General features: G+C 28.1%; 2 protein-coding genes across 3 annotated transcripts in view; one reads left to right on the forward strand and one right to left on the reverse strand.

The window, feature by feature from the left end:
• LOC142333898 (uncharacterized) overlaps positions 1-13,483 on the reverse strand; it is a 95,668-nt gene that overhangs the window by 71,191 nt on the left and 10,994 nt on the right. Inside the window, exons 2-3 of the mRNA XM_075381490.1 lie at positions 12,626-12,786; positions 8,596-8,727 (exon numbers count right to left, since the gene is read on the reverse strand). Of these exons, the coding sequence (XP_075237605.1) occupies positions 8,596-8,727; positions 12,626-12,786 (293 nt within the window). The remainder of the gene's footprint in view (positions 1-8,595; positions 8,728-12,625; positions 12,787-13,483) is intronic.
• The window catches only part of LOC142333899 (jmjC domain-containing histone demethylation protein 1-like), a 102,858-nt gene that overhangs the window by 26,693 nt on the left and 62,682 nt on the right, over positions 1-13,483 (forward strand). The gene's annotated exons all lie outside the window — the stretch shown is intronic.

Consider the following 13,483-nt stretch of genomic DNA (forward strand, 5'->3'; position numbering starts at 1 on the left):
ATTAAAAAAGTGACAATGTAGGTGAGACTATAAAAAAAATTATGTTTAATGATAGTTGACATTTACTTATCACTGAAGCCAATAGTGTTTCATTAAAGAATGATTTTTTATAAACAAATATCTCATTATGGAAAATTTTTTATAATCTTTTGTTGGCTAGCAATTTTTACATGATGAAGAAATATATTTAAAGAAAAAAAGAGAAAGAATGCTAAAGAAGAGAAAGAAGGTGAAAACAAATATTGAAAAAAAGATTCAGAAACCTAAAAAATAATAAATAAAAGTAAGTGAGAAAAAAGAGAGTAAAAAGGAGTTATTAAAATATATCAAAATTTACCATGAGCCATCAAGATTGCATTTAATTGTTTATCTCTGGACAGTTTTTTTTAATGTTAAGTATTTAACATTTAACCACTTTTGTGGTTTAAAATATTTTAAGTTAATAAAATCAAAACCACCGGGTTGGTCTATTGGTAAACGCGTCTTACCAAATTTGGAAGTTGAGAGTTCCAGCATTCAATTCCTAGTAAAGTCAGTTATTTTAACATGGATTTGAATACTAGATCATGGATACCGGTGTTCTTTGGTGGTTGGGTTTCAATTAACCACATATCTCAGGAATGGTCGAACTGAGACTGTACAAGACTACACTTCATTTACACTCATACATATCATCCTCTGAAGTATTATCTGAAACGTAATTACCGTAGGCTAAACAGGAAAAAGAAAAGAAAGTTAATAAAATCAAAACGCACCGAAAATTTTTTAATGAAGAGATAATTAGAAGAAAATACTCTTGTTTCAAAAGAGAGGTATTGCGGCAAATAGATGAAGAAAGAAGCATTTGGAAAAATATAGTTAAAAGAAGAGACAGAGTTATAGGCCACATACTAAGGCATCCTGGAATAGTCGCTTTAATATTTGAAGGACAGGTAGAAGGAAAAAATTGTGTAGGCAGGCCATGTTTGGAATATATATAACAAATTGTTAGGGATGTAGGATGTAGGGGGTATACCGAAATGAAACTACTAGCACTAGATAGGGAATCTTGGAGAGCTGCATCAAACCAGTCAAATGACTGAAGACAAAAAAAAAACTCTTGTTTATCAATGAAAGCCATCATATTTAATCTTACCATACAATTCAAGAAAGCAGAGATTCTCTATGAAAACTTAATTTAGGAGTGATTGACCATTAAAAACCATATGACTTTAAATTATCTAAACCATAAAACAAAAAGTGGAAGAAAGAAAGTGAAAAAGGAAAACTAAACCAGCTATGGGGAATTTGAATGTTGATTTTTCATCTTTTTACACAAAATATTTATGGAAAATCGTAAATGTAAAATTAATAATGTAATCAGAGAAATTTCTCCAAAAACTTAAATTTAAGTTGTGATGAACAAAGAAGTGACACTAACAATACGTGGTAGTGATGAATGAGCGTCTTCACCTATCATCTCGAAGGTTCTGGACTTCAGAAAGTCTTGATGAAGTTTTATATACTCATGCATATGCTTTTCAGCTGGATGGGTGTTGTAAAGGATAAAAATAAATTTATTAAAAAAAGAGAAAAGAAAGGATTAAACTGATTACATTGTTTTGTTTTACATCTATTCAAAATGTTATAACAGGAAGAACTAATTAATTATTTAATGTAGAGATTACATTTTTGTGGTTTGGAAAAAAAAAAAAAAAAAACATTTAAAAGAAAGAAAGTAGAAACTATATATACAGTAGCTTCCAGAAAATGGCAAGCTTGGATGATCAGCCCGCATGTCACTGCTATTACTATTGTACTTTGAAACATTGACGCACCATGATTAGTCATTTTGTAGTAGCATAAACATAATTTAACTTATGTTGGGTAGTAATTGTCACCACTCCAAGTTCACTGTTACTTGGTGGCGACTGCATATTTAAATTTTTTCCAAATTTCAAGAGCAAATTGTAATGCTTACTGTTTAAAAAGTATAAAGGTATTTTTATCATACTGATCTGTAATTTGATTTTTTTTAAACATATCATGTAGTTTTGTAAGCTGGAAGTATTCTTTATATAAAGAAAGAAATACTTATTAAGCAACAAAATGCTTAATAAGTAGTCATTGTGTAGTATATAGAACCATGGATGTAAAGAAATATTTTATCAGTCTTAGATAGAGACTAAGAACAAAGTAATTTCTCTTTTTTGAGATATGAAGCTACAGTTTTAGTACTAAAGCATTTGTGGGGCGGGATGAACAAAATTTTATTTCATGTTACATGCAAGAGAATGGAGAAAGAAGCTTATGTAAGATTTTATGGAAATTCATAGATTATCCACCTTTTGTAGGTAAAAATTATATCAAAATAAAATATAAATTATTTAATGGCAAATTTCTAGTTTTAAAATAAAGAAATTAAAAAAAAAGAAATGTGACAAAAGGAGGAGAACCAGCAGTTGAATAAGAGTGGGAGAATTTTGTAATGTAGATAGTAAGAAAGTATGTAATATAGGTATAAAAAGCAGGCTAGCAAAACTTTGAGAGCTCTCGTACAAAAAAAAGTCTTCAAATATAAAATAGTATTAGAAAGAAATTTTGAAATTTATTTTTATGGATTATGTCATCTTTATAGTTATGGAAAATGGAAATTGGATCAAAATACAAATAGAATAAAGACTTTTGAAATGTGAGTAGAAATTAAGCGAAAATCATGTTGAGACAAATTAGATTGATGAGGAGCTGTGTATTAAAACATGTGTGTTTAGTTAATTTAGGTACAATGAGAGAAGAAAGATTGAAATTCATAAAATAAAAATTGATGTACAGTGTAAAAAATTGTTGAGGATAAAAGATTAGCAAAGAACAGATAAGAATGGAGAATAGTATAAAACCAGTTTTTTTTTTTTGCTTGATGAAATTCACCACAGAAACTCAAAGCTTGTGCGTAGGAATATGAAATGTAATTTTTTTAATGTATGAAAAATGCTATTCCTTATTATTCGAACCTGGGAACTGTGGATGAAATGCTAAGATTGCTACCATTTGCACCATGGAGACCAGCATTAATTTTTAAAATAAAAATCATATTATATTTAGGAATTCATTATTTTAATGGTTTAAAAATATATACCGCATTCTAATACGAGTCAAGAGTATTATGTATAAATAGAATATGTTTTATTAAAAAAAAATTTTCCTATCAATATATTTTAGCAACTTTCTTTTCTTTTATTTTATTAAATTAAATAAAATAAAAAAATAAACAAGAGACTACCTTTCTCCATTGAATTATTTATTTAAAAAAATATGTACTAGAAAAAATTAATTATTGAGAATTTTTATAGATTTGATAAAATAGAAATGAAAATATTTCGGTAATGTGGATTAGCTGGAAAAAATGAAATATTCAAAACTATTCCTTTTCTCTGTAATTTTTAGTTTTATTTTTGTACTAAAGATTGTGTAAAAATTTTCAGTGGGACCTTCCAAAATAATTTCAAAATTGAATAAATTACGTAGAAGTACATCGTGTTAAGTTCATTACACTTACGTTAGGAACTGATGAAAACACTATCAGGTTTATTAGTTTTCCTGTGTCCTTAAAAGCTCATCTGAAAATGATTTAACATAGCTTATTCCAATATTATTAAATTTTACACCTAAATTACTACCTCAAATTAATATTTAATTGTAATAATAAAATTGTTAATTTGTTATTTTTATTTTTTGTATTGCTGCTGATGCCTGGTTTTTTTGGAAGGTAAATAATACATACAGAAGTCTGTTTGCCGCAGTAGGTGTGACTTTATTAATCCAGCGTTGTGCTGGAACAGTTCAATCAAACATTAATGGAATAGATTATACAGCTAAACTTGAGAAAGTTATACATTTATAGCTAATCATGATATTTCTATTATTTTATTCGACTTTATTGAACAATTTGTATGATAATAAAAATTTGTTTGTATTTTTTTGACTGATATTAATTCACCAAAGAAGCTTGTACGTGGGAATATGAAAGTTGAAATATGTAGTGTATGAAAAATGCTATGCCTGACCAGGATTCAAACCAGAGACCTCCGTGCGAAAGGCAATTACACTACCATTTCACCATGGAGATCGGTGGACAGTTTCAAGATATTTAACGTTCTTAGTCCCATATCCTGTCCAATAAGTATACCTTTCGACTTGTTAAATTAATGGATTGTAAGATTCATTGTTGATTTATTAAACGACTTTCTTATATATTTGGCATTGCTCAGGATCATACAGGCTAATCCATTTATTTTTTTACAAAAATTGTCATTAACTTTCCACAACAAACATAAATCTCCTTTGCATTTCTTCTTTTTGAATTTAATATTTCAGATTTAGCTTGTTTATTACCTTACAATAGAATGTTTTGAATGAAAATGTGAGGAGTTTAAAGAAAGAATATGTATTTAAAATACATATTATATGTATTTTAAACTGTAAAACAATATATAGTTCAATAACTAATGAAACTATTCGTTTGTACAATTTAGACAATACAATTTTTTTTGCAACTTCAGAAATATGTACAATTTAGTTTTTGATTTGATTTTAAATTAATTAATTTTAATCGACAAAGATGCTACAGAAGATAGGAACATCTTAAAAGTGCCAGACAAATATTTATCAAATGTTCCAGAATTTTAACGTTACATGTTTTAAGGTTTTCACCCTTTATTACTCCAACAAAAGTTGCAATACGGATTTCTAATGTCCACGTTAAGTAATAATGTCAAGTAATAATTGTGTCCGAAGTTTGGTTGAAATCAGTCCTGTGGTGTAGGAGGAGATGTGGAATGAACATACATACACACATACAAACTTTTATTTATATTTAGATAAAGTGGCTAGATTTTGTAAAAAAAAAAAAAAAGAAGGAAATTACTGCATTAAAAGCATTGATGTAACATTTCAAATAATTCTGAGTGAATAATTTGTTTTTAAATCTACGAGCTAATTGTTCCTGAACAAAATCGTATAAATTTTGAACTTCTGTTTAATATTATGTTACATTAAAAAATTTAATGTTTAAAAAATAAAATAAATTATATTTATCTTTAAAAAATGTATTAAAATAGAAGAATTTTACCTCGGATATACATCCTTTCACTACATAGTATCCCTTACAACTGACCTGTTTTGCTAAGAGCTTTCTTACAGCCCACTATTTTATTTGTAAGGCACACTAAAATATGCATATTGTGTCCTCTTTGTAAACAATATAAACAGCATATTGTTTGTACTAACATAGTTTGATCTCTTTGGAACGGGTTTATACATACAATAGTTATTTTAAAGTGATTGATTGAACCAGTGTATTGATGAACTTTCAATCCTTTTAGTAATTTTCATATTTTTACATTGTTTGTGCTTGTGTATATGTTTTTTTGTACATACACACACACACACACACACACCCATCAAAGTAAATTTTCAGATGTTTTTCTTATTAATTTATTTATTGCCCCAAATATTTTTATCAAATATGTCATTGGAAAATATTTGTAAGAGTATATTACTGTTTATAAAAATCTTTTTAAAAATTAATGTGAAATATTGTGAAACCTTAATTTCAATTAATCATATTTCTTTTTTTTTATTTCTAATTAATTTTGAATAATTTGTTGAAAGGGTCATAGTATATATTTTTTGATAAAATTGCTTGCATGATGAGCGTCTTGATTTACTTTAAAATTTATTATATTTATATTTGGACGTTTCACCATATTATGTAATCATTCTTTTTCAATTTTTGTATTTCTCTGGTGGGTTGCTGCGAACTGAACCTTTAATTTATTTTTTAAATTATTATTATTGTTGTAAGTATTATCATCTTACAAATGTTTGATTTTAATAGTATTTGAGTCCATGAATTGAAAGAAAAAAGTTCTTTTTAAAAGAATTCCAATGATATTTTATTTTTTGAGGGTAATAGATAAATGTGGTATTTTAAGATACTCAGTGGAAACTTTTAGTTTAATCAATCAAGTGGTATTTTAAAACTATTTAAAAAATTGGTAGTTTTTCACATCAAAGAAAAGACAAGACAAGGTGAAGTAATAAATCACCAGCTCATCATAGGATAGCCTACTGAGCTGGTCTAGTGGTTAACTCATCATCGCAAATCACCTGATTTCGAAGTTGACGGTTCTAATCCTAGTGAAGGCAGTTACTTTTATATGGGTTTGAATACTAGATCGCAATTACCAGCGTTTTTTGGTGGTTGGTTTCAATTAACCACACATTCAGGAATGGTCGAACTGAAATTGTACAAGACTACACTTCATTTACACCCATACATATCATCCTCATTTCCTCTGAATGGTAATTTCCAGAGATTAAACAGAAAAAGAAAGAAAGACTCCAATAGTGGCAAGCTAGGATAAATGGCTGATGGGCGTTATACACATTGTCTTTTTTTTTATGTGCGTTTGTTGGGTGCCTCTTGGTCTGTCTCCAAATAAGTATATCACACAATTTCTTTTGGGTCATGTGCTTTGAGACAAATTGGCATAGTTTGTCCTGATTGATTCGAGTTTGTGTACGCCATGTGGTGTTATTAGATGATGCGTTACACATTCTGTATGCTTGTGGGAGGAATGAGGACAGACAGAGAATTCGAGACAGCTTGAAAAAATTGGCTCATCTTTGAGCTTGTAAATTGGAAAAACTGGGTCAAATGGGTGATTATAGAGAGTTTTATTAAATATTTGCTCCTTGGACGAATTGTAGATGGCATATAGGCATAGGAGTTTGTTGACCCAGATGGTTAGGGTTCTGTTTGGACGCTATTTCAATTTTGGTCGACCTGAGACTGTGAAAGACTATACATCAATTACGATGGTTCCAGAGGCTAAACAGAAAAAGAGAGAGCTCATAATAGGATCAATTATTTGTTAACTAAAATTAAATTTAATTCACAAATATGGATTGTCTTGACAGGACTTATTTATTTACGGGAACAAATGTTTATGTTTTGATGCAATTATCTTGTGACTGGATCAAAAGCTTTCTGGCCAGCCAAAACAGCTCTTTGTCAGTATTATAATAAATAAAGAGATAGTAATGTGTGGACCATGGTACAACATCTAAATTTTGTAAGCATAGTTTTCATGCACATTGTAAGGGATGTTTTAGCTGTACTGAGATAACTATACTTTTGTAACTCTAGAGTGGGATGAAACACAGACATTGATTGATTGAAAACTAAATATTGTTTTATATTGAAAAGTGTTGTTTATGAGGAGTTATAGTTGGATGTTTATTCAAGATTGAATGTGATGAGTTATGTGGATGTTAGGAGGCAAAGAGTAAAGAATTTTGTATGCTGGATAGCCATCAAATTGATAAAAAGCAACCATCCCTTATCAAATGATTCAGTTAACCAGTTTGCCAATGGATGCATTTATCAACCACAATTCTTTTGGATAAGATGCAATTTGTTTTTACTTTCCCATTTAGATAGCGTTATAGCAGAGCTGTAGCTGTAGAAGGGAAAGTATTAAAATTGTTTCAATTTCAGCATATGCGGTTTTCACCAGATCGACATTTTAACACCTAAGGAACGCAAAAAATTGGGTGGAAATTTTCCAGTTATTTGTGTGTTCAGTTTCACACTATAAATCACCTTATATCTCCAGAACTACAATTTTGACCAAACGTTTAGATTACTTCTTTATATGGAGCATTGGTGCCATTAAACTTTCAACTTAAAAAGTTTAAGGAGGTGAAGCTGTAGAGTAAGGTCACCCTCATTATCTCATGATTTTGACTAATTAAGTTCTTATTTTTTTTAGGCACATTTGTTAATTAAAAAATAATATTTGTAAAATTGTCCCCCACTCCAAAAAATGCTCTAAACTAGTGGCTAAATGGGTATAATACTGCACCCCCTGATCATAAGGAGCACTAGTGTAGCACTGATGTACTAAATTGTTGTAAGTCATGGTGGGGAAGTCCTACAATTGTGTTGTCAGCTTTTTTTTTCATTTGAATAAAGAGGGAGCATTTTACACTTCCGTCTTGATTTATTTTAGTATATGCAATATTTTTCATTATTCTTGATTTGTTTTTTCTTTCATTTCTACCTGTCAATTTAGTAAATGAGAAAAAACTGTATATCCTGTTTTTTTTTTACATGTTAACTGCTTTGAAAATATTATGTATATTTATGTGTTTGTAATTTTCTAAATTAAATATTTTTGTTCTTTAATTTGCACAGCTGCAGTGTTTTTTTTTTGTAGGAGGGGTGAGGCTCCTCCTACAAAATTAATTATAAAATTGGATTAATTGAAATGCTAAATTATGAAAGTAAGAGTTTTTTAAATTATTATTTCTAAGCCTGCACGTTCTGAATCTGAGGTCAACATGTTGATTTGATATTACTTTTCATTTTAGATTTGAATAATTTATAAATTATGCATTTATTTTAAAATAATCATGAAATATTGTTGAAAACTGTCAACCAGTTTAAAAAATATTGTCAAGAAACATAAAATATTCTTGGGTTTTCATAGTTACTTAAATTTATATAAATAATAACATGCATATTAAAAGTATAGATTAAATAAATACTACCTTATGTAAAGGTGTAAGTCCATTACTGTCTTTACTTCTAAGTATGTCACGTGGTATTGGATCTTGGCTATGCTTTTTTAACATAATTAAATCATTGTTTACTGCTGCTTGATGTAGTTCCTTTATTGTTCCCTATTATTGAAAAAAAGTATATAATAAATAAATTTACATTGTCTTAGTATTATAAATAGTTTCGTTATTTAATTTCTACATATTTAGAGCACAAAAGTTTACCAATGTGCAGTGGTAAATGTTTTAATACAGAAATAATCGGAAAAAAATTTTAATTCTTTGTAATTTTTTTAAAAATTAAATTAATTCATCCAATAAGCTCAGGACTTGATAGGAATTTAATGTGATATATTTTTCACAGATGAAAAATTCCTAGCTGTTTGGGATTTGAACCCAGAACTTTCCAGATAAAAAGTAATGCTACAAATTTTTTACAATGTTCTTATCTGCGACATCAACAATGATATTAATTAAAAATATCAACCTTTACAACAACAAATTTATTTATAAATGTTTTGTTTTGTAAAATGTAAGCATGTAGATGCGTGTTAGTTCTATGTGAGGTGTGAAATAGTGTCCGGAATTGTTTTAATAGTACATTGAAGGAATGTATCAAGAAAAGGAATCTATATATTAACTAATTGCTGATTTCAGCAATTTTATCATATCAACAGAGCTTTCTAAACTTTTAAGTAATACTGTTATATAACATTGATGTCAGCTGATGTTTACTACTGGTGATGCATATTAGAATTTAATTGATAACTGTGCTTGTTTTCATTATATCCATTCATTTAATCTATCTTTTTGTGTATTTCATAATTTTCAAATCGTGGTTTGTTTTGTGTATTTGTAAAAACATCAAGTTTTGTTGTTAATATTGGTAGATTTGAACAAAATGGTTGGCAGATGTTGACTCTTTGTTGCTTTAAAGTGAGCAACAAATATAGAATATTGAGCGTTTGGAGCAGTAATAAATTCCAGAGGCATGTTTATTTTGTTATTTGTATTTAGTGTGCGATTTGTTTTGTTTGTTATTCTGAGTGTTACATTTTAATCAATTTTTTATTTTTATCTGTTAACCCTTTTTTCCTGAGCCCGTTGTTTATCTATATTAATATTATATACTTTTTCTTTTATTTATTTTTTTTAAATTTTATGTAGGAATATTACAAGGAGTGTTTTTTTTATATATTTGTGTTTACTAGATATTTTATAGTGCTGAATTCTTCTGTGTGTTCTTCAAATAACATGAATTGGTTGAGTAGTCTGTGAATAATATATTTTAAAGTTATATTTTATGTTTTAAACTCGCTGATTATAGAGATTAATAGATTTGATTTCGCTGTTGGTTTTTTGATATTTTCTTATGGGTATTTATGTGATAGGTTTTTGTGATACTGAGGTCTGGAAAATCTGATTAAATTAAAATTTCAATCAATGCAATATTTCTGAACATAATACTCTTTTCTGGTTATTTTGTAAAAGAAAGCAATAAAGGAATTGGGTTATTATGAATGATAGCGAAGTAATAATACAAAAATAAAAACTAAATTTAAGATTATCGTTGCTAGATGATTTGTTGTTAATGCATTCATATGAACTGTAATTCTTAGCTTTAGTGGTTTCCAATTTTATTATATTTTATAGTATTTTTAATGATCAAATCTGTCATCGTTATGAATTTTATGTTCTTTATTAGAAAATATTTATTAGAACCTTATTTAATGTATAAAACATATTTTTCTAGCATTTAGGTTTCTTAACAGGGTTAATTGTTATTTCTTAAAGATGAAATTTTTCTACTAATTCCTCATTTGTACCAAAGATGTCATAATCGTAAGAAAAATTGGAATAGGTGATACAAACAATGCTTTAATATATATATATATATATATATATATATATATATATATATATATATATATATATATATATTATATATATATACAGTTTCCACTCAACAACTCAACAAACTGATGTTATCAAGGAACAGCTCTGTGATATAAAGACTAAATAATAATTATTTAACTAAATAAAATATCAAAATGTACTGAAAAAATCAAGTTTATTTGTAAATTTTTGTACAGTAAATCACATTACTGTACATCAAAATTATAATGATTTATTATGGTATTTATTTACCAGTATGTTTTTTACATTTATAAGTCCTATAGAGGTAAACAAGTTAACCTGTACATAGGAACTGGTTATGTAATATTTGTAAAACAAATAACTTATTACTAAAACAAATTATTGTATGGACTTCAACAGTATATATATATATAAAACCTTGTTGATTATATCCTATGCAGCATGCATTACATAATATATTGTCATAAAACAAATTTTTTTCAATTACGACTTCACAACTTGTGCATAAGCACAACGTGTAGTTACAAGTTTGTGTCAGATTCTTACAGTTCAATGTACTTTACTTACCATTCTCTAAGTTTTCTTTTAACAGTTGGTTTTTCTAATTACTCTAAAATCATTTAGCATATCATTAAATGATTTTATAGTAATAATACGGTCATAATTTATCTTTTATCACATGTTAAAGTTGCAATGATTTTCCCAAGTGTTATAACTCAAGTGTTGTTTAATGTAATTCCAGAACAAAAGATCCAAAATGTCTAGGTCAAGTCTTCTTTCTGACCACGAAATAAGAATACATAATTTTTTGTGTATCCAATAAGTTCCCAGATTATTGGATCAGGTAAGGTGATCCTATTTCCCTCATTGGTGCTGCTACATTAAAGTCTCAATCTGGGGCTACATTGAAAACATATAATCTATGAAGAAAAGATTCAAGATCTCAACACTTGAGGGTGAAAGAATCACTATGCATTAGCAGTAATGTTTGAGACATGATTACTCACATTCGACGGAGAGAATACTGTTCAATATTTGCCAATCAACAAGGAATGTTGAAATATTGTTTATGCAGTAATCCTGGACTTCTCTTTTGCACATTTTTTTTCTTTTTTTTTACTTTTAAGATCATAATGGATAACTTTAGTTCATTTTTTTTTTGCAAGTTCTTTCTTTTCTTGCTGATTTGTTGTTTTTCAGCTTTTCTTTTTTGCCAGTAATTTCTATGGGTTTTAGATCTTCTTGCCCTTTCTTGTTCAGAGTACACCCGGCTTATTGTTTTCTTGGGTTTTGATAGAAATCTTGTTTCTTTATTTTTTAATTTCTCATAGTTTCCGGTTTTCGTTTTTAGGTTTTCATGGGTTATGTCTAATTTCTCCATTACTTTATAACCAGTTTGGTCTGCTTTTCTTGTTCCAGAAAAGTACGATTATCCATCTGATAAGTCTGGTCTCTTCCATCCTGAAAAATGTCCTAGAAAGGAAATTCTCTTCTTTCTAAATTTATTAGTTATTGGGATGATCGTTTTGTAAATCTCTTCATTTGGAATAATTCTCCAAATCCTGTCTTTTTTAATGTTTTTCCCGATGTATCGTCGTAGAATCTGTCTCAATCTTTTCCAGTTTGTCTGTAAACCTTGTCTAGTACAGTCCAAATATGGTTTCACATCCGTAAAGTATTTCTGGTTGGATAACTTGAGTTATAATGTCTTATTTTTGTGTTTATGGACATGCATTTTTTGTTATAGATGTTTTGTGTTTTTATTGCGGCTTTGATGAGTTTATTTATTCTTTCATTCCAGTTTGGATTTTCTTGGAGGTTGTGTGTGATGTTTTCCCCAAATATTTAGTTTTCTACTAGTTCTATGTCATTATTGTTTATTTTTACTTTGCTTATGCATAGTGGGTATCTCACCATAATTTTGGTTTTTTCATATGAAATTTTTAGACCAATTTGTGCACATTTTGTTATACAATAAATCTAATTTAATATTACTTTAAACATTATTGAGCAAATAATTATAAAGCAAATAATATTGCTTTAAAAATATTGAACCAGTAAAAAGTAAATGTCGTTAGAAATTATTGGCTCCTGTATTAAATGTCCTGTGTACGTAACAACATAAAAATGTGGGAATATTTACCATTATGTAAGGTACGGCACTAAGAAATCTTCTTATTAGTGGATGATGGCTTGTTTCTAAACGTAATCTGTCTCCTTGACCTTCCCATAATACCTGTTGTAAACGACCAAGATCCCTGTCGTGTATCCATATTCTGATATTAGCCGGTTTTACCACCAAATCTGTGAACCAAAAACATTAAAAGTCACATTTTCAACTAAAATGATTAAAATAATGCTATATTTATTTATTCACTCAACGTTAAGAAATTAATTATGTATCATATAAACAATATTAAACCTGAATGGAATTTGAATTCTTAAAATATAACTATAACTTTTAATATAACTATAATATAACTTTTTCGCATTTCTGTGCAAAAGAACAAGTTATATTATTGAAACATTTCGTAGGGATTTTCAAAAAGTTTTCAGTAAAAACTTATGACATTTAGATTAGTTTTTATAATTTTTTTTTTTGTAAAATTAAATTTAAATCATATTTTTAGCTTTATAAATCTGATGTGTTTGTTGTATTATTTTAATACAGCAATAAGTGTTTTGATCTAAAATGTGGAAATTGTTTTAACAACTCAAGAACATCACTAAAAAAAAATGAGAAATTAATTTTTCCTGTTATAAAGTTTAGCAGGAACCGTCTGGAACATAGATATTGTCAGATACTTGTGATCCTGAACATGAGTATGAACTATTCGGATCTATGAGTATCCCGCTTTTATTTTCTCACTTCATAAATCATCATTGTTATCCTGTTATCCTTAAGGAGCTACCATGGGAGTTGTTGATTTATTGCCCTGGTTACATCTGATGATTAGTGTCCAGTATTTCCTATCTGGGCATTTGAGAAAAACCGAACGAG

This window comes from Lycorma delicatula, chromosome 13 (assembly GCF_047948215.1).
Source record: "Lycorma delicatula isolate Av1 chromosome 13, ASM4794821v1, whole genome shotgun sequence".
Classification (NCBI taxonomy): Eukaryota; Metazoa; Arthropoda; class Insecta; order Hemiptera; family Fulgoridae; genus Lycorma; species Lycorma delicatula.